At 44.0% G+C, this 24,659-nt stretch overlaps 1 protein-coding gene across 2 annotated transcripts in view; it reads right to left on the reverse strand.

The window, feature by feature from the left end:
- Positions 1–24,659, reverse strand: part of LOC146860858 (interferon regulatory factor 3-like) — a 64,014-nt gene that overhangs the window by 22,803 nt on the left and 16,552 nt on the right. Inside the window, exons 2-9 of one of the 2 annotated variants that reach the window (XM_085644833.1) lie at positions 24,088–24,196; positions 22,130–22,289; positions 19,914–20,178; positions 19,216–19,322; positions 18,408–18,459; positions 12,479–12,718; positions 2,595–2,867; positions 813–1,067 (exon numbers count right to left, since the gene is read on the reverse strand). In XM_085644833.1, the coding sequence (XP_085500959.1) occupies positions 813–1,067; positions 2,595–2,867; positions 12,479–12,718; positions 18,408–18,459; positions 19,216–19,322; positions 19,914–20,178; positions 22,130–22,289; positions 24,088–24,104 (1,369 nt within the window). In that variant the 5' untranslated portion in view covers positions 24,105–24,196. The remainder of the gene's footprint in view (positions 1–812; positions 1,068–2,594; positions 2,868–12,478; positions 12,719–18,407; positions 18,460–19,215; positions 19,323–19,913; positions 20,179–22,129; positions 22,290–24,087; positions 24,197–24,659) is intronic. The other variant, XM_085644834.1, reaches the window with a different exon arrangement.

Genomic DNA, 24,659 nt, shown 5'->3' on the forward strand with positions numbered 1-24,659 from the left:
ACATGTCCGCTGTGTATTAAACAACATTGGAGCAAGGACACACCCTTGCTTTAGCACTTGGTTGGTATGGGTCTTCCTGGTTAACGCAGTGGCTGACAATTTGACCCTCACCCACGTTGATGTATATAGTAATATGATGGCATTGAGCAGACCACTTGGAATACCCCACGCCTGGAGTGTTCTCCATAAAATTCCTCTGTCCACCAGGTCAAATGCGGACGAATAGTCCACAAAGCATGCGTAAAGAGCTGAGGATTTCCGACTGATTGCCTGGTGGGAAAGATAGGGTAAGGTAATTATATTATCAAGCGTGGAGGAGTTAGGTCTACAGCCTGTTTGACATAAAGGAATTATTGCGTTTGTAGTTGCCCCAGACTCTAGATCAGTTAAGAGTACAGCTGCGTAGCACCACCAACTAAAGTTTTCTTTTACATCATTAAATGGTGCCCCCCTCCTACTGTGTTTTTTTTTATTATAACTCGGTATACAATTCTCTGGGAGTCTGAGAATCACTACTGCTCCTGATGCCCCATAGGACAGTTCTGTGGAATACAATTCTAGACTGGCTTTGTCACCATAGAGACTGCCAATATTAGATCCACTGGCTTGCCTGAATTTTTTTGTTACACAATTCTTTCACTGTTTTCCTTACCGACCACTTTACCATCTTTTGGAAAAAACACATGCTGAGGCCAGTTTTTTTTCTTGATTCCACATAGTCGCTCAACGTACACTCCTGTCATGGCACTTAAACCATGTGTTTAATACGCCACGTAGGTGGCGTCTCGAGCTGCAAAGAAGGCTTTACTTACTTAAATTTTGCATCTGGGCTGGCACAGCAAGCGCTGGGTGTTGTTCCTGCGCCGCATTTCCTGGCTGAAAGCCGTACCCGTTCTCAGTGGGCTGGTGCTCTGGTGAAACCGGGTTACCCCACTGCGACCCCATTGAGTGGTAGCTGTTAGCTACAGGGCTGCAGTTCCTGCTATAGTTGGCACCGTTTCCCGAAGGCCCTTCTAGAAGGTACCCATTTTGGGCACTGTGGTGACCGTTGTAAGTAGCGCCAGTTGCTAGGGAAACAAAAGATGTTGAGGGCATAATTAAGACGGGTGACAGAGGACAGATTTCAAGCAGAGAGCTTAGCATCGCAGTTCGAAGCCTTTGCGATGCATTCTGCCATTGGAATTTCTCATGATTTAAATAAAATGTATTCACTTTTGAACTTCCATTAGCCAATTTTCTTAATTTTTAAAATAATCACATTTTCAAGCCATCGGTTAGCTGTCGCAAATTCATCAGTGCACGCAAACCTCCAGTAATGGTGAGCGTAAAGGTGAGTGTTTCATGCCGATTCTAGTAGTACTTACGTTGATCTTTACCAATTATCAGTTACTTTATTTAACTTGTTCGAGGTTCAGAATGCCAAAGTCAGATGAAAGATCTTGTCTACTATTTAGGGGACTTGGATAGATATTGGATTAAACATATTTTGCCCCAACTTGAATGAGCTAAAGAAAGAATTCTATGTTTGATTTTATCCTTGGTTAATAAAGAAAAATAAAGGCCGCTGTGACCATCGTCCAGCTGGGACGGATGGTGCTCCTAGGAAACCATATCTGACACCACCCTCGGTCCGCGCGACATGTTTATAATAAGGTTCTAGTTCTGTGAGTGCTCCTGCCTGCGAAAGAGATACAGAACTACTCTCTATTGCCTGGACAGACCACATTGTTTTTCAGAGTAACTCATCAGTCAGCAAGAGGCACGTGGATGGTAATGGAGCAGGCTTAATGAACGAGGAGTGGCCATGGGCGGAACATCCAACTATACTTCCAGTTGAGGGAGAATGACATATCTTGCTAAGTGTGGTAGAGAATTTAAGACACACACTTTACTTTGTAAGGTGAACAATTTTTGGGCGAGGGAGCAAAAGGAAAGCATTTGCTGCTGAGCAGCAGTCACTTGGTTATTTTAGTCATACGCTTGCACAGTTTGGAAAATACTACCCTTTGGCGGGTGTCCTCCACATGCTTGGTTGTGCATGTGCAGGATAGTAAGTGTGGAACACTGCACTGTTTTGAACACAATAGGGCTCTCATCAGCACATCTACTGAGGACTGCATTTGCCAATATTGCAGACACCCTTTAACAATCACTTATGCACATTCAGAATTTGCAATCCAAGGCCGACACTATATCTCATCCATTTACCCATACTGACACATTAGCTGGTTCGCTCGCAGAAAGCAAGTGTCCTTTTACCTCCCCTAATCAGCTCTTGGATTCTTTTGTATTTTGAGGCTCTTCTATGTCAAAAGATGGCATCGCTGTTCAAGGGCCTTAAACTATTTCCATTGGGAGACGCTGCCATTTTGTGATTAGGTGTATGACAAACCAACATGGTGGAAACAGCAAAGGAATCTGGGCAAGCAGCCTCTTTTAAGTCTCCGAACGGCTAACCCAACCTGCCTCAATCCCTTCTTAACTACCCCTTGCCTGGGAATCCTTTGATCCCCATATAAGCTACACCCCAACTTCTCCATCAATGGTACAGTGGAAGCATTAAAAAATACAATGCCTCTCAGAACAGTGCTCACCTGTATCTTGGTGCTGCTTTCCGATGGAGGACAGTGCAGCCTGGTGCAGTGGAAAACTGTCCTGTCGAAAGGCTGCTGTTGAAGAGGCAAATCCGTTCGTGATGGGGCTGTGAGCGGGCAAAGCTGGCTTGGTGGTCCACTGTGGACTCCAAGACTGGAAGCTGTTCTCTGCAGCACTGTTTCTTGTGGTGTAGTCGACCCCGTTTCGGACTGGCGCCCCTTGTGCATATCCATTCTGGATGATGGTTTGGTTATTGAACATGGCTTTGTTTTCTGGGAAAGATTGGTGGTAGACATTATATAGACATTTGTGCAGCTGAAAGTAAATCGCCGATTTAATTTAGCATTTCACTTAAATCAGCTCTTCAGCAGAATTACTTGGGTAGCTTTACTTGGTGCACATGATGCTGACAAATGTGCAATGCCAAGACAACAGTGGAGGTATCTGAATTTTGTGTGCAGCAGGGAATCTGGTTCTAGGGGAAGAGCAAACTTGCAAATAAATACCTACCATAAATTATTAGCAGAAATAATGGCAGATACATTTAAGAAAATTAGGATGGTACCAAAAGAGATGGGTCACGAAGATAAAATATGGCATTATAACAGAGGATGCAGAGCAAAGACACAACATAAAGAAATACAAATCAACCAGACACACTGAGGAAGAGGTCCATGCAGGACCACTCCTTCATTCTAAAGAAGCACCGGCCTTACAAACGTTCTTGGTTGTTGCCTAATAAAGTAAATGACCACTTTCCTCCGGACTGGCAATACACAGAATATTTTTTTCAGTTTGTATTAATATTTGTAGCATTTTGTTACTGCAAGAGTTAACTTGTGTTTCTTTACTTTTTTACACCGTTCCCTTTTACGCAGTGATTTCATTATGTTTTCCAGGTTTGACAATGTTAGTATCGGTCTGAAACATAATTAGAAAGGCCCTGGGGCCCCATTTGCTGGCATTCACCTTTTTAGAGAGAACCAGTTCTGTTCTCGTCAACTTGGACTGCCTTTTTGCAATGGTTAAATGATGGCAAACAAACAAGCATCGGAAAATCCAATAGGTCTGGACTCAGTCTACAGTCACACAGGCACATCTCACTCCCTTCACTCACACTGCTCCGAATCACACAGGTACAACGCTCACTCTACAATCGCACCTTTAACCCTGTAGTCAGTCAGATGGCTGACCCTGCAGTCGCAAAATACAATGTTCAATCTGCAATCACAAAGTGCATACCTCTCACCCTGCACTGACAAAACAGCATCCCTGCTTTCACAAAGCTACACTGCTCATCGTGCACTCACTCAGGTACACTGCTCACTGAAAAGAAGCTAATATGGGACAGTTGAGGGCAAGATGTGTAGGCTGGAGGTGTGGTGCTTGTGTCCACTGCTGTAGACTGAACCTTCCCAGAACAAAAATAAATAAGGCCCCCCTTATCTTCAAGATATGCTGAATGGAATTAGTGGAACCAGAACAGCCCAAACAGCAACTTAAAGCTGCTAACGTACTTAAACAAGCATTTGCAATGTAATAGGTCTCGCATTACTGATAGTTTGAGGTATTGGTGTTGCAAATAATAATGCAACACGATTAGCTCATACTTTTAGTAATGCGACACTTAGTGCATTGCAAATGCTTGCGTAGTGAGCCGGGAACCAGCATTCTATGTCTCAGGGCAGTACTGCAGGCTTCTCCTAGAGGTGCCTAGTGAGCACGGCACCAGCACTGCATGTCTAGGTACAGTACCGCAAGCTGCTCCTAGAGGTCCCTAGTGAGCAAGGCACCAGCACTGCATGTCTAGGTGCAGTACCGCAAGCTGCTCCTAGAGGTCCCGAGTGAGCAAGGCACTAGCACTGCATGTCTAGGTGCAGTACCGCAAACTGATTCTAGAGGTCCCTAGTGAGCAAGGCAAAAGCACTGCATGTCTAGGTGAAGTACCACAAGCTGCTCCTAGAGGTCCCTAGTGAGCAAGGCACCAGCACTGCATGTCTACAAAGTTGGAGCATTTGGCATTATAAATGGCAATGTTTTTTACCTAGCCATGTTGCAGGGTTCAGTATTATATCTGGCCAAAAGGAGACCTCTTTTGGTCACATATGGTACTGCACCCTTCAGAAGATATGGTAAATATAACCTACCCATAATGTATTGCATGCAAGACAGTACTACGAGTACATTCAAATAGCTATGTCCATGTATACAATTAGTAGCTTTGGAATGTGACAAAAGAATTATTACACTAATTTCAGATTAGGTTGTGCTTGTGTGGAGCTAATGAAGGGAAATTTAGAGATGGTCTCATATAAATGAGAGATGTTCTAGTGAGTGGCAGTAACCACTGCCAGCCTAGCTTAGGACCAAGTGTGTGTCCTGCCTGAAGCCTTTAAAGAAAATAGTGCCTTGAGGCTGTATTTAAAACCTAGGGAGTAACAGCACATGTAACAGGGGGTGTCCTCATGGGAGGTTACAAGAAGAAACAAGGCGGTACTAAGGAGGGACTACTAAGCCTATTGACCAATGAAAATCCACCATTTACAAAGTACGGAGACAAGAGTCAATTAAAAAGATGGGCGGAAAGTGGGTGGAGCTTTATGCCCATATCCTGAATACAGAATGACTTAAAGAGACAGCATAAGCACTACCTAGGTGAGACCTAAAAACAGATACAATTTTTACAAAACGATGGAAATTTATTTTTTTTAAAACCCTACATATGCTTGCAGTTGACTATCCTGGAATGGTAAAGTAATACTAAAGTTCAGGAAAACCATTTAAGATTTGAAGATGGCAGTAAGGGTAGCAAGAGGTTCAGCTCCAGTGTGTGAGGAGATGTCTGGCCTTCGCAATAAAAAAAAAAGCTCTTGCAAAGCCAATGGGTGTGCCTATGTAAGAGCTTCTGGCTTTGCCAATGTAGTAGAATCATGACTGCTGTTCATAAAAGTTAATGACATACAGTTGAGTAGAGCAGAGAGGTGCAGAGGAGAGGAGAGTGATGTGGCATGTAGTGGAGTGGTGTAGAGCAGAGAGGCATTGTGTGAAAAGCAGTGGCATGGGGTAGAGTGGAGTGACATAAAGGAGAGGGGCATATTGTGGGATGGAGTTGAGAAAAGTGGCATTGGGTTGAGTAGAGTGGCGTGGAGTGGCGTAGAGTGGAATTGAGTGGCATAGAGTTGAAGAGAGTAAAGTTGCACAGAGGAAAATGGCGTAGAGTGTAGTAGCATAGAGTGGCGTACAGTGGCATTGTGTAAAGTGGCATGGAGCGGCATTGAGCAAAGTGGCATGGTAGAGTGGCATTGTGTGGAATGGAGTACAGTGGAGTAGAGTGGCGTAGAGGGGTGGAGTGGAGTGTGTAGAGTAGAATGGCGTACAGTAGACTGAGATCGTGAGGAGTAGGGTAGAGCGGAGTGGCATAGAGTGGTACAGTTGTTTATTTAAGTAACCAAAGTATCCATAGAGATGGTAGATTGGGTGAAGTCGACATAAAGAGAAGCCATATGCCTGCTAAAAGTAGGAAAGCACATTGCACATCCAGGAATACTGAAACGCTTATAAACTAAAAATAAAAACATTTAGCGCTTTGTAAAAATACGAGGATGAACAAAGACGAGAAAAACACATGTACTTAGTCCTTGCTCTAGGGAAGAGTTAACACAAGAAAGGAAGAGAAGTCTACGCGAGTTAAGGAATCGAAAGACTGCAAAACAGAGTAACAAACTAAAACATCTAATGGTAAACTGTGGGCGGGTTGAAAGCCCACAGAATTGTAAACAATACATCTTGCAGCACAGCGCATACCCTGTGAAGATGAGATCTAATAAATAACAAGCACTGGCAAAGCCAATAGGTATCGCCTATGAGATGACTTTTGGCGTTGTCAATGTTTTCAGTCATGTTGTACAGCAGTGTGGCTGCGCTGGCCGTTTGATAGTGCTTTTTAAAAAATATTGCTGGTGTGGGCAACACAGAGGAAGGGAGGAAAAAGGATATGTGGAGGGAGGGAAAGGATCTGTCGGGGTGGAACAGGGACAATTGAGGGAGTGGGGAAAAAAGTGGTCTGACACAAGCAATAACAGACAACAGCGAAAGGAGGGAGAGAAGGTGGAGGAAACCAACAATGAAAGGAGGGAACGCGGGTAAGTGGGTGTGGGCAAGAAACACAGACAAGGGATGGAGGGACATAGAGGGGGGTGCGGGGAAGTACAAGAGGAAGCCAGCTAAAAAAAACACTCTGGTAGATTGCTTAAACACATTGACGTAGCATCTAAAGAAATGAGCAGTGGAAGGACACAAGTAATGTGTCCATGCTCCAGGGGAGTGACAATCACACGAAGAGGAAATAAGCCTTTGTCTGCTGACCCCTAAAAAGCAAGCAAATGTGAGCGACAATGAAGACAACCAATGGTAAGCAATGAGCAGGCTGTAAGCCCACTGGTAGAAAACAAAAGATCTTGGGTGCTCAAATCAGCACCCTCGCTGAGCTCACAGCTCCATATGCGCAGTATGTTTAGAAAACTGTCTCAAGGAGGTACACGTGTAAATGAAACACCTTCTTATAACCAAGCCAAGGATACCCATGATTACATACACATGCACATGTACATACACACACACACGTCAGAATAACCCAAAGCTGAATATTATAAATGTATTTGTGCAAATTGGGTAATAACATTTGACATATTACTTGAAGGTTTTAACCTACCTACACCATAAAATAACCAAGCAGGGTCACCTTCCTGCACATAAACAATCAATGGTCTTTTGCTGTTTCTATGTGTGCTGCACAACGCAGCACACATGAAAATAGCAAAAAACGCCTGTTTAAGACCAGGTTTTGCATGGTCTTAATTTTGGAGCTGCCTCCTATTTACTCTGCCCTTGTAATTAAGGGAGAGCATCAAAATCATTGCCCTCCCCTTTCACCCTCAGTAAAGCGTGAAAGGGGGCCTTAATTACAAGGCATCGTTAAGCCACTTTAAGTGGCTTAACGCTGCCTTGTAAATAAGGCAAAAAACATAACGCCACAGGAACGTCACTAAAAGTGACGCTCCTTAGGCGATAGGGGCTTGTAGATATGCCCCTAAGTGTGCACATGATACGCCTGCAAATAGCAGTCTGCGTTTATTTGGCATGGCTGAAATGTAGCATCACTCACTTTGTGCACCAATAATAACAATCATCATGCAGCCGGGACTGAGCAATGCATAATTGTATAGGGCAGGTAGCTGCAATATCATTCTACCCAACAGGCAGTTTGATGGAGCGAACAGATATAAAGTAAATGGGAAACAGCAAATGCTTCAATCTTCAGCAGCACAGGGCAGTACATGTATTTAAAGGTTTCTAAAAAAACTTTCAAACAAGGTCACAGTGTCACGTGTTCCATGACGCCGTGAACTGCAGAGGGTGTTTGGTGCGGAGTAGACCTCACTAGAAGCCCTGGGCTCATAATGTGCTGTCAGCCTCAGGGGTATTGTATACTGACTTCGGATTCATAGGAGCTGACGCGCACATTATGGCTAAACCAAAACAAACAAAAAACACTCTTTGAGTTAGTTCCGGATCGGACTGTGAGGAGGGACAGTAAAATAATTAATGTTCTTTTTCAGAAACTACAAGAAGCTTTAAAAAAACTCTATGACATCAGTATCCTGAATCGTACATAGTGGTAGTGCGAATGGATACAGCTCTGCTAGTTGATATTCACCAGCTGGGGCACGACTGTGTGCAGCCTGATGTGTGCACATGTGTATATGGATGAGAGGGGGAGGGCGGCAACATCGACACTGAAGACCAGGGGCACGAGAAACAAGAGGCAGAAATAAATAGAGCAAGCACAATGAGGGAGCAGTAGGCAGGGGAAGCTGAAGGGGGGGGGGGGGAGAAATAGTACCTCAATCACGTTGGGAGCAGCAGACGGGCAGACATTAACTCGAATCAATCTGTGCTTGGTCCCTGATCGGAAATGATGTTTTGCTAGCATAGCCAATTAAGAAGGCTGTAAAGAAGACTGATTTGAAGCCAACAAACGGTTTGCAATGGGTGGGCTCCAACAGTGGTCGAAGTGGGGGAAAAAAAGTAGGGGAACTGTGGGCGGAGAATCAGAGGGTGGGAATAACCCAAGGATTGGATCAGTGAGAGGAGCCAGAGGTGTGGCCAGAATGCTCAAACATCCCAATTTTTTGTATTTCTTTGGCATTTCACTGCCCAGGTTAATCAACCACTGGATACACATGATTACTTAAGGTTATAATGAGTTATTGACATTAAAATACATTCACAAAGTGGGATGTGCTTCTAATCATAGAATGTCCCAAATACGATAAAATGTGGAAGGACAAGCCATTTGTCTCCGAGCCATGGAGTTTCTGTCATCAGCACTTCTCCCTTTTTTCCACAAGAGCAGTTCAAACATGAATAGCAAAATATCATAGTTTGCAAATGTTTTCTATATAATTATGGCTGTGCAATATTTGCCTCATAATGCAAGATCTGCTGCATGATCTGACCATTTAAACTAATAAATTGTTTGTAGCTCAAACGTATCAAAAGTTAATACAAATTGTGACTTGTGTTGCTGCGGATTGGACAGCCTATTGCAAAGGTTGACTGATCACCTTTCTCACTGCTGCATTTGTATGTTACACTGGTACTAATAACGCAAAACCTTTCCAGAGACTGTTAGCATATGTACACATTTCAAAATAATAAAATATCAGAAAATATACTGCATTACGCTGCAGCCTTTATTTAATGCATTATTTAGTCAACACTGCAGCATAATTTTGTCCTCCTTTTCTGCATAATTCCAGTGGCCCCACACATGGGCAGGCAGCACATGTTAAAAGTGCTTGTGCATGAAGCAGAGACACTGAAGTTTGTGAAATTAGTTTGGTGTGCGTGCAAATCCTGCATTGCCAATCCCTGGTGAGTTGCAGCTACTGCTGCTGAAACAAGGCCAATGGAGGTACCTATGGGTGAGGCAGACTGGCCTCAAGGGCAGAGCCGGCCTTAGCAATAGTGGCGCCCTGTGCATTAATGTTTGTTAGTGCCCCCCAATGTCGACCTCTGCCATGGATTCCCTCACTACCACCCTTTAACAGTGCCCCTCAAGTCTCCAAACCCACACTCACTCTCTGATGCATTTAATTTGATTTACAGCTCCACTCATACCCATTGTAGGGAGTCAGAGCACTTTACATCACACACATTACACAGAGACAATCAATATGTGTGTAAATCACTGTATAGAAAATGTTACGTAAGACTAAGGACTACAAGGAGTAGGAGTCACATGACAACCATACTAGTAGGCCGTATAGTTCAATATTGATTGATCTGGAGAAACAAAAACTCAGAATTTAACAAATAATACCATGGTTGGGGGTTCTCTTTAATAATCAAAATTGATTTCGATCCAAAAGAACACTTTTTGCAACATTAGGATATTCAAAGACAGGGGGAAAAAACATAACGCTCTAATTTATACCATGCAGTTTGTATGCAGCTCTTAGATGACAGTTAATAGATCACCATTCTATGTTAGGATTTTAACTTATAAACTGCAAGTAACAAAAGGATCTCTCTGACAAAAGCAGTAGCCCACTGACCTATTTACATTATGTGCACTTTGTGATCTGCATGGTACATGTTCTGTGCAGCAGGCACATTAACCCTCTACGCTACCTTTCCACGAGTCAAAACTTCCACTAGACAAAAACTCCATCTATCTCTAGGAAGAACATTAATCACCAGAGTCCTCATGGCATTTTCATTGTTGCCGAAAATTGCTGGAAGCCAGGAAGTAGGCAGCAAGCGAATTTTAAAACCATAATATACTTGCAAACATAATGCCTCCACCCAAAGTCAGCACCTGGTGCGGTCACACCGGTTGCACTGCCCGAGAGATGGCCCTTCTCAAAGGTCCTGTGACCTCAGTGACAGAGTCACTGTTGTTCTAGGGTGTGTTGCTTCATAGGCCCGCCCGCAAGACTGGAGGTGAACTTCAGTATGGATTGTGGTGGACAAGCCTTGAAGGTTAAACTACACTGGTCATGCTAGGGTCAACCTGCTGGTGCTAAGACACCAGGGCTTCTAAGGTCTTGCGAAGCCTTCTAAGGTCTAGCATGGGATGGTGCTCCCTCAGGAGAGTGTTCTGGTGGACTGATTATTAAGACAGAACCTGGTTCCTCAGTTCCAAATTCAGCAGCTATGGCCATAGTGCCACATCCTCTCCCCCACTGAACACCATACTGCCCCTCTGAGAAAAACTCACACTGCCTTCAAATACAACCCAATTGTTGCCAGCTATAAACACCTGGATGCGGCTCAATTTAAATTAGGAACTAGACAAGAGCAATATGCGGCCTACAAATAAAAAGTAACAACATCCTGGAAAAAGCAAACACTCATAGGTAATGCAAAATTTAGCAAACCATGTGAAATGTAAGGAGGAACATGGTTACCTTAACGCGTTTACACTCACTATTCAGAAATCAGTGAACGCTTTTGCCTGAAAAGTTAAGGACATGACTACAGGGCCCGGAAGGCACCCATTTCAATGTCCATTGCTTATGTCCTTACAAAACGTAAGCAGTATGGTAAAAAGACCACATCCCTGAACACAGAGCCGCAGTACAAATTTTGTTTTCCAATCCACGTATTGCAGTACCTCCAGGATTGTTGCACTAGTTCCAAGGGGAAAACAAAGACAAGAAAACAAAACTAGCGCTTCACTGGCAAACTCTGTAAAAGTGGCGCTAATGTGTTTGGGTGTTAATTAAAATCAATCTGGCCAGTTTGCTACCACTCTGACTTACTTTATTTAGTTATTTCTTTATTTTTAACATTTTAACCTTTTGTTCCCGATGCTGCACTTTGGATTAAAATGTCAGAAAGATAGGACATTTCCAGCAAAAGTGTTTTTCTTTTTTGGATCCATTTCATAGGGGAGCAAATAAACGAAAGGAGAGGAAAGAGAGTGAAAGCCGTTTCTTGAAGTGACGGTTTTAAGTAAGAGAAGAACTGCTAGACAGAAAGAGCGGGAAGAAGCAAAGAGTGGAGGGGGGCAGCTGAAGCAGCAAAGCAGAAGTGGTCACTGTCTTTATCTTCTCTGGGAAAGAAGGAAAACACCTTGAGTCCTGTTATCTCTCTGCCGCCCCGCCCCTCACGAACCACAGCTTTATCTATAGGCCATAGTGAATTCTTGCGTCCTGGGACGCATTTTCAAAATAGAAAAGTAGGGGAATGGGATCTTTGGAATTAAGGAAGTAGGTGAACGCCGTGCCCTGCCGATCCCGCCCACCTCGACCACTGGGCTACAAGCCCTTTTTGTATGCAACAGCCTCTCACAAGGAAGACGCATGTGCTAGCGCATGCTCTCGCAGGATCGATCCTAAAAATGGACAGAGACAAAAAAGATTCCCAAACCCCCAAAAATAATAATTAAGTGGAAGAAGAGATTGGATGACAGGCCCTACCGCTTAAGCATGACATTTTGTTGGCAGATGAGCACAGGACAAATTTCTTCACTGACTCTGGGCAATAGCTCACTTAATCTGCGCGCTTTACAAATGCTGGTAATATATAAATTGAGAGGGCAATGGCTTAAGTGTGTGGGTGCATTTTGCCATGTTATATATTCTATGGTAGGTGGAAGCAAAATGTGAATGCCAAGCATACGGGCCGGTGGATAACGACTGTTGATCCAAAGCCCCTCTATGTAAGTATATAAATATATGTTATGTTATATATATATATATATATATATATATATATATAAAAAACATGAGTCTGGAAGTCAGACCTAAAAAGGAACGCTCCTGAAAATACTGACTGATATTCGTACCAAAATATTTTAGCACCGACATCTTACCTTGGGAACAAGTAGTTGCAAGTGGATTCCACGTCTGCTGCTGCTGGTACACATGAAAATCGGTCATGGGAGCGGCTCTTTCTGCTTGACTCCACTGGAGTGTACTTTGCTGCAAACAGTGGTAACCATTTTGCTGTGGTAAAGTGGCATCGTACATCACTGGTGCAGCCTCTTCCAGGTGGTATCCGTTCTCTTTATGGTGTCCGTTGGTGATCACACTTTGTCCTAAGACCACATTCACTGAGCGGAAAAAAATGAAAATGTTTTCTACAAATAATATTAATTTGGATGGTGGATGGGACTGGAGGATGAACCTGCTACACCTCAATTTCTGAGCTAGACCAAGGAAAACCATCTGTGCAAACGAACACCCCAGAATATTCTTCACCTGTGTATGTTCCTAGGCAAGGCTGGAATTAATGCTATCTCTGCTTCAGCCTTTCAGATAAAATGAGCTCCAAAAGTATGTCCACGACTAGTATATTCCATTAAAATCTAGAGAGATATTAAAAGGAGATCTTGAATATTTAACAATAACATGAAACATATTTGCCCTTTGTCCTGTATCTCTTGCAAACTCAAGAGTCCTATATAGTTGTCTGACGGCCTGCAATTAGAACTACATCATTAAGACAATCAGTGTCACATTCTTACTATTTTATAACCCAAACTTTGATCCATCACTGGCATATATAGATGCCCACAATACTTGCTCACAGGTTGAGATTTAACTCATGCACGTCTGCTCAAAATGATGGTAAAGGCAAGTAATTTGTTTTGGGGGAACCACTGTCATGTTTCTTTATCAATAACGTGCTGTAGCATGTGATGGTGGGGACCATTTTAGAGGGATGCTTGACTGCAACAGACTGTATGGATACTGCCTCTTCTTTTATGATATGGGACGCAATGAAAGCTTAAATACAGGGCTTCACTCAGTAGTATATTTATCATCTAAATAAAACCTATCAAAGTAGTTTGAATGAAGCCTGTGATACATTAAAAAAATTAGAATTAGCACATGCGGAGGAGCTTATGTCTAATGGATCAAATAGTGATTTAATATACTCTTCTTTAATAAATACACGGGCACTTCTGACTCGGAGGTTTAAAGAGAAGAGCGCAGCTGCTTTTAACAAAAAACGCTCTGATCAATATGAGTACGGGGATCAGGTCGAGAGGATATTAGCTTATCAGATTGCAGATAAAAAAGCTGAAATACGGATTGACTTAATTAGGGGTAGAGATGGTCAGTTACATAATTCCACTGATTCAATTTTAGAACAATTTACTCAATTCTATATGGAGCTTTACACTCTTACACAACTTAAAATTAGGATTTTTCTCAGTTTAGGAGTCCTAAAGTTAGGAGTCCTAACTATACTACTACTAAACTGAAAAAAATCCTAATTTTAAGGCTTTCGGTATTCACAGAAGGCATTTAGGAGTCCTAAAGTTAGGAGTCCTAACTATACTACTACTAAACTGAGAAAAATCCTAATTTTAAGGCTTTCGGTATTCACAGAAGGCATTTAGGAGTCCCCTCTATCCCCAGGCCACTGGGTTGTGGGAGCAAAGCTCCTGGACTTTAGCTCAAGGCAAATGGAGAAACAAAGTAGCACCAAAGGGGCACCCTCAGCGGCACTAGGGCGTCCAGGTGCAGGGTGCTGTTTCGACATCCGGCGCCCTGTTGGTTTCAATGGGGCACCTCCGGTTTGTAAAGGCACTGCAGGTTTGGGGTCGAAGGTCTTCTGGGTACGACCACCCCTTTGAGAGGTAAGTTGGGAAGGTAGGGGTCGGCTAGGCACTGTCGGTTTGGGCACACAAGGCCGTGTGGCGTCGGGTGCAGGGGTGCCTTTTGGGGTCGAATCGTCTTACCACCTCCTGGTCACGGATGGGGGGACCTTCTGGATTTATTCTGTGGGCGTCGTCTGGAGGCTTGAGGCAGGTCAGGGGTCGCCGGACCTCGGGTCAGGATCACCAGGGCGACTACCTCGTGGTGTTTGCCCACTTGAGATCGGGCTGTGGACGGTGGGTGCAGAGTGGGGAGGATCCGCGGTGTCCGACTGGAGCCAGAGGTTGCAGATGTACAAATCCGGTGTTCACGGGAGACAGAGTCTTTGTAGTTGAAGGCAGGCAGGTCCTCCGGGGTTTTCGGGGTTGCTGGCTGCAGGACACAGAGATTTTGCAGGAACAGGTTCTAGGGGGAGACAGGCCGGTAGGGCTGGGGCCAAGTCAGTGGGCGTTTTCCTCTTGTTAGCTGCATGCCGGAAGTTCGGTCCTTCTTTCTCTTCTTCTTCTTCTAGTTTCTTCTTGTCTGAGGAAGCAAGGTTCAGGAGTGCCCCTAAATACTATATTTAGGGGCTTTACAGGTAGGTAAAAGGCAGGGACCACTGGGTCCCGTCCCTGGGGTGGGTACACCTCCTATTTTGCCACCCTCCGGAGAGGGGCATGAGCCTGTCCCTGGTTGGCTGAGTCCCCCCATCTTCAAGATGGCGTGGTCTGAGAGTTGTGCTTCACTCCGCCTCCCCCACCTGAGGGAAGGAGTTGGCAGAGGTGGGCACACCTCTCTTCCTCACTTGTTTTTCCTGCCTGTTCTCCTGCCCAAAGTGGGGGTCAGAACCAGTGGGGACCAGTTGCTGAGAACAGCAAGTAGCCTGTGTAAGCTCGCAAAGGCGGCAAGCCTTTGAAGCTTCCCCTAAGTGAACCCTGCCCACCCTGGGGGAGGAGGTTTGACACCTCGTCCCAGGATGTGCATTGTCTCAAGCCCCAGAGAGCAGCAGGCTCTCGACCCAGGGGTCCAGAAACATGTCTGGTGGTGGCAGCTAAAATCAGCCACTGAGCCTGGACACTAGTGGTAGGTTAGTTTTCAGGGGGCATCTCTAAGATGCCCTCTGTGTGCATTTTTCATTAAATCCCACACTGGCATCAGTGTGGGTTTAATTTGCTGAGAAGTTTGATATCAAACTCCTCAGTTTTCAGTGTAGCCATTATGGTGCTGTGGAGTTCGTAATGACAAACTCCCAGCACCATATACTCTTAATGGCAGCACTGCACTTACAATCTCTAAGAATGGACTTGGACACTGTAGGGGTACATGGCTCATGCACCACTGATATCGTGCACCCAGCTAGAGGGGTGACTTATCTATGCCAGGGCAGTGGGTTGTAGGCATGGCACACAACGATGTGAGCCATGTCTACTACTCACTTTGTTCTGCACCAAGACACGCAGACTGCAAAGGCGTGGTGTGAGTGTCAGGGAACAGGACCTCTAAGGGTGGCACAATAAGTGCTGCAGCCCTTAGAGGCCTTCTCTAGTCACAGTGCCCTGGGTACCTGTGGTACCATTTAGCAGGGGCTGACCTGTGGCCAGAGATGCCAATTGGGTTTAGGCTTCAATGCAGTTTTAGGGAAAGAACATAGGCCCTGGGTACCTGATTAGCAGGACCCCAGGGCACACTCAGTCAAAGCATATCAGCAATTCAGCAAAAGGTGGGGGCAACCATGCAGAAAGAGGGCACTTTCTCACAGTAACCCTGTGCACTGGCAGGTGGCGCTAGCGGTTTCGCATCGAAATTGTTACATGTTGGAAGTGACATGTGCAGGCCTATATAGGAGTGACACGTGTGCGATGGCATCAGTTGCTTTCTGACTCGCCAGAGAACACACACATTGAGCCAATATCAGATTAGTTGAAACCAGTGTGCAAAGTCTAACATGGGACCTTTTATAGATGGGAAAGAGTCAAAATCACAGAGTGAAGGTTAGGGTGGCCAGTGATGAATTTGCAGTTAGACAGTCTCTACCAGCAAGTGTCACCGAAGGTAAGTAACTTCTTTTTCTGATAGACTTCTAACCGCAGATTCCTCACCTTCTGAATAGATACCAAAGCAGTATCTCACAGTAGGTGAGTTTGTGAACTGGCTCAAACCAAAAAGTCCTGCAGGACCTAAGAGACAAAAAGCCCATCTCATCAGACGTGGCTGTTAAAGCAATAGTGCTTTGTGAACGTATGGAGAGATGACCATGTACGCACTTGGCAAATGTTCAGAACATGCACTCTGCCTGGGAATGCAGTGGTGTTATCCTTGGCTCTGGTAATATGAGCCCGCAAGCCTGCTGGGCTTTTATTGCCAATGGGTATCATATCTCAATGCAGAATACAATCCAGTGAGTGATGGTTCTCTCATGTACAGCTTTGCCTTTCTTTGCTACAATGAATCCGATATAGAGCTGAACGTCAACCTAGTGTTTTCTGATACAATCAATATAGAAGCAGAGAGACCTTTTTGAATCCAGCCAGTGAAGTCTCTCCTCCTCCTTAGAAGGGTGAGCCAGAAAGGTGCTAATCAGACCAACATGAAAAGGAATCACAGCTTTGGAGAACTAGCTTATCTGGATAAAAAGTGGTGTAAGGTGGGTCGGCAGCCTGGGCCTGTAACTTGCTCACTTGACGTCCTGATGTTATGGTGACAAGAGGTACTGTCAAGGGTAAGGAGCTTGAGAGAAAAGCTGTGTAAAGCTTCAAAGGGTGCAAACACGAGGAACATAATGTATAACCCTTTGAGGAAATGCATCACAACTAGTGATTTGACCAACAAAGGCTGATTCAGCAACCATAAAAACAGGCTGAGAGAACCACCAGGCTCCCTCTACCACTGTTTAAAACAAGGCCTTGCTGGGCTGGGGACAACAAAAATATCAAAAGCTGAGACAGTTTGGCATGGGGGGTCAATCTGTTTAGAAGCAAGCCAAGCCACACACTTATCCTAATGGCAGGCATATACAGATTTGGTTAAGGGACAGCTGTCTGGCAAGATTACACAAACAACTTTGGGAGGAAGGTTGAAAGCACTCAACGGTCACTGTTGAAACTTCAAGTATGGAGGAGTAGGTTGTTCAGGTTTAAATGCAAAACACTGCCCTGCTGTTATTATTTGGCATTTGTAAAGCGCAATAGCTACCTCCAACGGAGGTGTCCTGTTGCAACAGGAGATCTTCCAGAAGGGGCTGCCTTTTCGGAGACAGAAGATCATGCCCATGAGTTGGGATACCATACTCCTGTACCCAATCCGGGGCCACTAGGATGACTTGGGCCTAGGTGTCCAGATCTTCAGAACTCAGAGCAGGAGAGGTATCAGCAGAAAGGCATACAGGAATCCCGAATTCCAGAGCAAAACACGTCTCCAAGTGAGACGCCATGAAAACTCCAAAGCACAAAAGAAATGATGCATGTTCTCAGCAGTGGTGAAAATATCGAGTCAGTGTTCTCTTTACTCGTGAAAAGACCCTGCAGCACCTCTGGATGTAACTGTCATTTATGATCCGCAAGGTATCGACCGCTCAGTTAATCTGCTCTGCCGTTCAAGGATCCTGGCAGGTGAGGAGTTTCCAGAAAAATTCCTTAGTGGTCTAGCCTAGTCCAAAGATGCAAACCTGCCAGTACAGGGTCTGTGTCCCCCACTCTGCCCTTCTTCCTGCAGTACCACATGGCAGTGGTGTTTTCAGTGAGCACCTGCACCAGCTTTCTTTTGGTGGATGGTAAGAAGGCTTTCAAGTCTAAGTGGATGGCTCACAGCTCCAGAAAGTTGACATGGAGCAGGACCTCCGCCAAAGGCCAGACACCTTTGATCTCCACCTCTCCCAAGTGACCTCACCAACTCAGAAGCAATGAACAAGTCACCACTGTGAGCTTTAGGTGGGGTAAGAAGCGGGGTCTGTCAGTATCCTGCTTCACCTGGGCTAGCTGATTAGGGATTTCGGTGGGCACACTCTACACAAGGGAAGAAACATTTTATGGGTGTGCATCAATTTACTATGATAGAACCTTGACTATGTGTCCAATTCTGCTTATCTACTTGACACGTTCTGACTTTATTTACAAGCACTCAGACCCAACATGGGAGTTTCCACCTTATGATAGTTACCTGCATTGGGGTTCTCCAGAGACAGGACCTCCAGGATATCTTCTATAGGTGCCTGTTTAAAACATGGAAACACGAGACAGTCAGAGGGACGCTATGTTCTGAGAATAGTAAAGAGAGCTTGTGTAACATGGCTGTTTGAGAAGGGTTTTCGTCAGGGATAAGAGGCTTTGCAACATGGTTGGTTTGATGTTATTCACACCAACACTGTCAACTCAATGCATCCATAATATGAAGGTTGCGGCAAACAGGGGCATGGCATTCAAAATATCTAAATCTTAGCTTCATGTAGCTGCAGACCAGGCCCTGTCACTGATATTACGACTAGTAAGGTTGATCATTGCTAGGATGTTTTAATGTGTGATGCCACATTTAACATTTTCTGCTTCTGGTTTGGGTGGTGGCTCAGCAGACATTGAGGAGTGGAGGTCAGTTTCAGATGGTTCCACGTTACTAGGATCATTTACTGTCGGAGACAGGAAGGCCCGCTTTTTAAAGACAGACTATATCTTTTGCATTCGGGAGTAAATTTGAATATTGTTTCTCAGTTATCCTCTTAGTTTATCAACTACCCCGACCACTGTCACAAAATGTAAAAGGCAAAAGTATTTGTTTGAACTTAGAAACAATTTCTTGATAAAGCAGCTTTCCAGCATCACTTTATTTAATAATCACCCGTTTTCCATCCTCCATGGGAACATTTGTATCCATCTGAATGTTACTTATATATGTATTTTTATAAATCAAATCACTGCTAGTTCCCACTCCCCTGCAAGGCACAAGAAACCCAAGTACCCTGCCTTCCCAGTACCTCATCAGGCTGAGGACGGGTCATTTTGAAATTCGGGATATGCAAAAAGTCTGGGCTGATGCGCAGGGCTTCCTCTTCTTCCTCACTGTCAGGTAGGCCATTATGGTCTGAAAAAAATCAAATCAGAAACATAGTTCAAATCGATAGTGTGGTGGAAAAGAATGGCATCAGATGATGATGAGGTGAGCCAGTGCCAAGATGTTTGGGAGAGGGAGATAGGGTCTGACCGAGGAGGGTCATATGCAGTGTATCAGATCAAAACATACAAAGACAATACAGACATCTCAAAAGAAAATGCAAAGATCTCAAAACATAAAAAGTCAATACAGACAGCTTCAAGCAGGTTATTGCTAGAGGTAAGATTCCATTATAGAGATTGTTCTAGGTTGCATGGAAAGGGTGAATTTCCTAAACGTAACTTGTACTGTATATATGGTAATATTACCAGTGTGTGTCGTACAGTGCACCTGGAACACCAAGTGAATCAGCACATTCATACTAGAAATATTACAAATTGTTTGAATTGCACTGGTTTTTGCAAAGACCTTGTAGCTTCATGATTTAAACAAGCAGGTGTAACTCCCAGCACTATTTGGAGAAACACTGGGATTTTGGGGCTTTGATTAAACACAATAATGTTACTACCTCTCGATACAGGACCCAGCCCAACATCCCTTGGAAGAAATAACTGTGCTTACTTGCAGAAGAAGGAGCCGATACATGGTTGGAACTATCCGGGACTTGGGTGAGTCTGTACACCTTATGTGGATTGTGGGGATCGCTAGACCGGTCTTCAACCTCAGTGAACAATTTCTTGTCTTTTATAGCAGCTCCATCCTGGGTCTCACAGGATGTTTTCTTTTCCTTCAAGCTGACACTGTTCAAGGCACAACGGAAGTTGGTTTTCCAGGTGGAGCGGTCATCAGGCCGCTCACTGTATTTGCCGCCATGTATTGCCCAAGCCTAGCGTCAAGAGAATACGAATGAATTTGCAAACTTCCAATATACATCTCATAATTAGTTTCATCTTTCAAGCTGAGGTTATGTAGTGAATGACTCAACCATTTCGGAAATTATAAATAGCATTACTGTCTGAGCACCACCAGAAAAGACCCTGCTTTACATATTAGCCACTGTACTTCAAGCAGACATATTCTTGTGGTCCGGTGTCACCCAAGCCTCCCTACCACAGGTACTGTCTTACTCAACCACACTGTTCGCCAGTCCATTCAATAGTGAAACACTGCAAGTGCCCTGGGTGGAAACTAGGGCTAAGCAGAATCTATAATATTGCTGAAGGAAGGTCTCTTTCAAGGGTCACACGTGTAATAACCTGGATGAAATGCTTTCAAGCCCTTGCACACTTTCATGAGCCTGTTCATTTGTAACCAGAGATCGATAAGTTGGCACTGTAGGACAAACATGCCAATAAATAAATATATACCACACCAGAATAGGAACGAAACAGTTTGCTACAAAACAAGGGAAGAGGATTTTCAGAACAGAATAATCCAAACCAACTGTTCTTATTAAGCATATGCTTATCATCCTTTTTTGGTTCTTTATTTGTTTCAAAATGGATTCGTGTATTAGATGTGTTGTGTTTCAGTAGATGCAAGGTTCCATAATATTAAGTGATTGTTAAACACAAAAACAAACAATTTCATAATCCATATAAGTGTGGCCGTGATGGAGTATCATCTTATCAAACAGTAGACGTGGAATGTTTTTAGAAATGGTGTAAATCTATTCGGAAAGCGTGTGCCAGCTGGAAGGAAAGTCGGTTCTACAGGAACGCGGCCCATGTTGGCACCTTTACATTTTTGATTAGTATGTTCTGAATGACTTAATTTGACTAACCAATTGAAATGCTAACGAAGACCTCTAAACATACCTCTAATGCATGCTGCAGCGTGAAGCCTAACAGATTCACACACTGGGAAGCGGGGCTAATTTTCTTCAATGGTTCATGATGAGGTGATAAGTCTTATTCATTTTAGCCTCTCAATTCAAACTGCGACCCTAAGGCCAAGAATCCCCATACAATACAGACCCCATTACTAGTGTGCATACAGGAGAGCAAGGAGTTTCCATGCTAACTTAGCAAGAATAGTCCCACCCTTGCAATGCTTTCACCACCACAGGTATAAATATGGAGGCCGGCTGATGACTACTCATATGGATTATGAAAAATGAGTCAGGAGCCTACCATAGTTGCCTCAGAGCCCTGCTGTGCTGGTGATGGGCGCATTGTACCATTCACCAAATCTCGATCACCTAATATAGCGTAAGAAAAATAATGTGACCTGTACCGCTATTGAGTGGATTTGAGCTGCAGATCCTCTCCATCTTCACCCCCTTTCATTAAATTCAACCTTTTCCCTGAACAAGGAGCAGGCAGAAAATATTTGGAAAGAGGAGAAGGAATCACCAGCTGTTGTCCTTTGGAAAAACATGGCGAGTGAAATAAATTGGTGAATGTGAGATGCGAGGCAGATCTCGCCACACTACTCTGGTCTGTACGAAAACCTTAAAAGCTTCCAAACTGTTTTTTTTTTTATTTGGACATTTGGACAAATTTGAATTTGTACTGTACAATCTGCTCTGCCATTCAAGGATCCCGGCAGGTGATGAGTTTCCAGAAAAATTCCTTGCCGGTCTAGCCTAGTCTGAAGATGCAAAGCCTCCTGGCACAGGGTCTATGACCCCCACTCCACCCTTCTTCTTGCAGTACCACATGGCAGTGGTGTTTTCAGAGAGCACCTGCACCAGCGTCCCTTTGGTGGATGGTAAGAAGGCTTTCAAGTCTAAGAGGATGGCTCGCAGCGTAATTCATACTGAACAGTAGGATTCAGCTGGATCCCTTGATTAAGATAAGAAGCCTTGTCTGGATAAATCATGAATCTTGCAGTACCTTGAAAAGTTCATAGTCCTGATCCGTGAGATCCTTCCTGGCGAGATGCTTCCAGGGAATGCAGAAGATGGTCTTCTCTGGGTTCTTCCAGGACAGTCCATAGCTGTTGTTGTTGATCTGCCTAATCAGCCACGGGCCAAAGAGTTCCTTGTGGTGCGCTCTATGGAAGAAAACACATTCCCAAAAGGATTCTATCAGTAAAAAACATAAAATCATAGACTTTCTTCATATGGTACCTAAAACATGATGGCAGAAACAACCAGGAACTTAGACCTATGATGAAACTGTGTTACATTTTTTTGCTTTATAGTTTTTACCAAACCAAAAAGAAAAGAGAAAATGGATTTCTGATGCAAGACAAAATGAGATTGTTAAGATTTTAAAAGCACCTTGGTCAGTAAATAAAAGAGCTGAAAAAAGCTATCAGCATTCCTCAGTGGGAATAAAACTTTTCTTCCAACTCCCCATTCCTCTTCATTACCTGAGAAGATGAAAATGAGCAGGTGTACAAAGCAGCATTAATTTAGTGACTTGAAAAAACAAGCTCCTTCCACAGACACCTGTCAAAACAACAAGCCAGTCAAACTCATAGATCTTATTGTATGTCAAGAGTGGATGGTCTATTTTACTATGTACCACACTAACACTCCAAGCATAAGAATTCCACCTTTCTAGGGTGAGCTTAAAAATTCCACCTTCCAGTGTGATGCGCTGATCTACCTGAATGCACCTTTTTTTGTCCAAGAACACTGGTGGCTGTGCTTCTAACGTCTATCCTGAAGCCTCTTTCAACTGGCTGGACAGGGATAACCACACGGCCACCCTGCTCAACTCACAGAGGGATTAAAACAGAACTGAGCCTTTTCAAGGCAGCCCTCCGAAGTGTCTTCTTGCCTTTGGGCACTTGTGGCGCGACTGTCTGCCCGACCTTATCCTACCAATATAAGCCTTCTCATGCCCTGAAATCCTAGACTGATATGAAACGGTCCAGCCTTCTTACCTCATCAACGCCGCTTGCTTGTATTAACATACGGTGGCTTACCTTTTAAAATCTTTTACCTGACGACACCTTAAAAACACAATTTGTGTCAAAACCTCGACAAATTTCTCAGTCTGCAGATCTGGTAGCACTCAGCAAGAAGCTCTAATAGGTGAGCGGACGGTATTTACCCACCTACTCCTCAGAAAACATAACAGCCACTGAAATCCTCTTCCCATGTGCTTCTCTCTTCGAGTCACTTGTTTGCACATGAATATCACTAGAGCACTACCCTGTCACTTAATCAGGTTTATAGTACTTTTAATAGTCATGAAACCTATCTGATAAAAAAAAGCTGCATTATATACTATTAAAATAGTGCTGATGTGTTTGGGAGATGCCTTTAACAAGATTAATTCATTTGGGTCACAATTCATGTGTTCCTGGGTATTTTAACGATTGTGAAGACTACTCCAAGGACCCTTGTTCCTGCGCTTGTATTGATCGCCCCTGGGTTCCTATGGGTCACTTGGGGTGCCCCTGTGTGTGTATTGACATTAACAATGTAAGCATAAGAGCTAAAGTTTGCAGTGTGCCACATTCATAGTCCAAGCCAAGAATGCCACTTTCCCTGTGAACTACAAGAAAAGTCTGACAGAACTCCACGCTCATGTGCCCCACTTTAATAACGTGGGCATAAGAACTCCATTTTCCTTCTACACCAAATCAGAGAGTGGCCTGACTGCTGGACACCTTTATTGTGTGGCATCAATAAATACCCATGGGCAAAGCTAACTGTATTGATGGCGGTATGGTGCTGATATAAAACTGAGATTAGGCAGAGAAAGCATAAAGTGAAGGAAATAATACGTGAATGAGCTTGAAAACGGGCCACAATTATTGGTACTGTGGTAAACATGGCTGGTCTTGGTCTGATGAGCATATAAGTGGGATGTTCAGTGTCTTGGCGCGCACTCACCTGTCACACGCAGCCATTGTGTTTGAAGCTGATGGTTACAACTGGAATCCAATGTCACGTCTGTAGAAGGGATTTATGAAGAGGTTTGCCACCTTTGTTGAAACGGAATCTGCAGAAATCAAGCAGACAATATTAACTTCTAGAGCACAGCTTATCCTTTCCAAATCTTCATTTTCAGTCAATGAAGCAATAACTGCATTGTCCTCTTTTTAAGCAGGGGGATCCATTTTTCCTTCATGTCTGGAGTTATTTTATTGTATTTATCTTAAATACATACAGAGTGAAAACCCTACCACACAACCATTGACAAAGCCAATAGGTCTGGCTTTGTTAGTGGAAGTAATTAGGGATAGTAGGGTGACTTTGTGGGCCATATTCACAAGGACCTATTGATGAATTAAAAGCACTTTATCGCAGCCAAACGTGTGATAAATTTACCTCCACATTCACAAGCTGGTGCTAACAGCCCACAGCACCAGTTTACCCGCGATAGCAGCCGCAAAAAACATCGCCACAGAGGACCCCTGCAACTATCGCTAATGAGATGCAGAGTGGACGTTCCCGTGCCAAAA

Source organism: Triturus cristatus, chromosome 3_1 (genome assembly GCF_964204655.1).
Source record: "Triturus cristatus chromosome 3_1, aTriCri1.1, whole genome shotgun sequence".
In the NCBI taxonomy this organism is placed as follows: domain Eukaryota; kingdom Metazoa; phylum Chordata; class Amphibia; order Caudata; family Salamandridae; genus Triturus; species Triturus cristatus.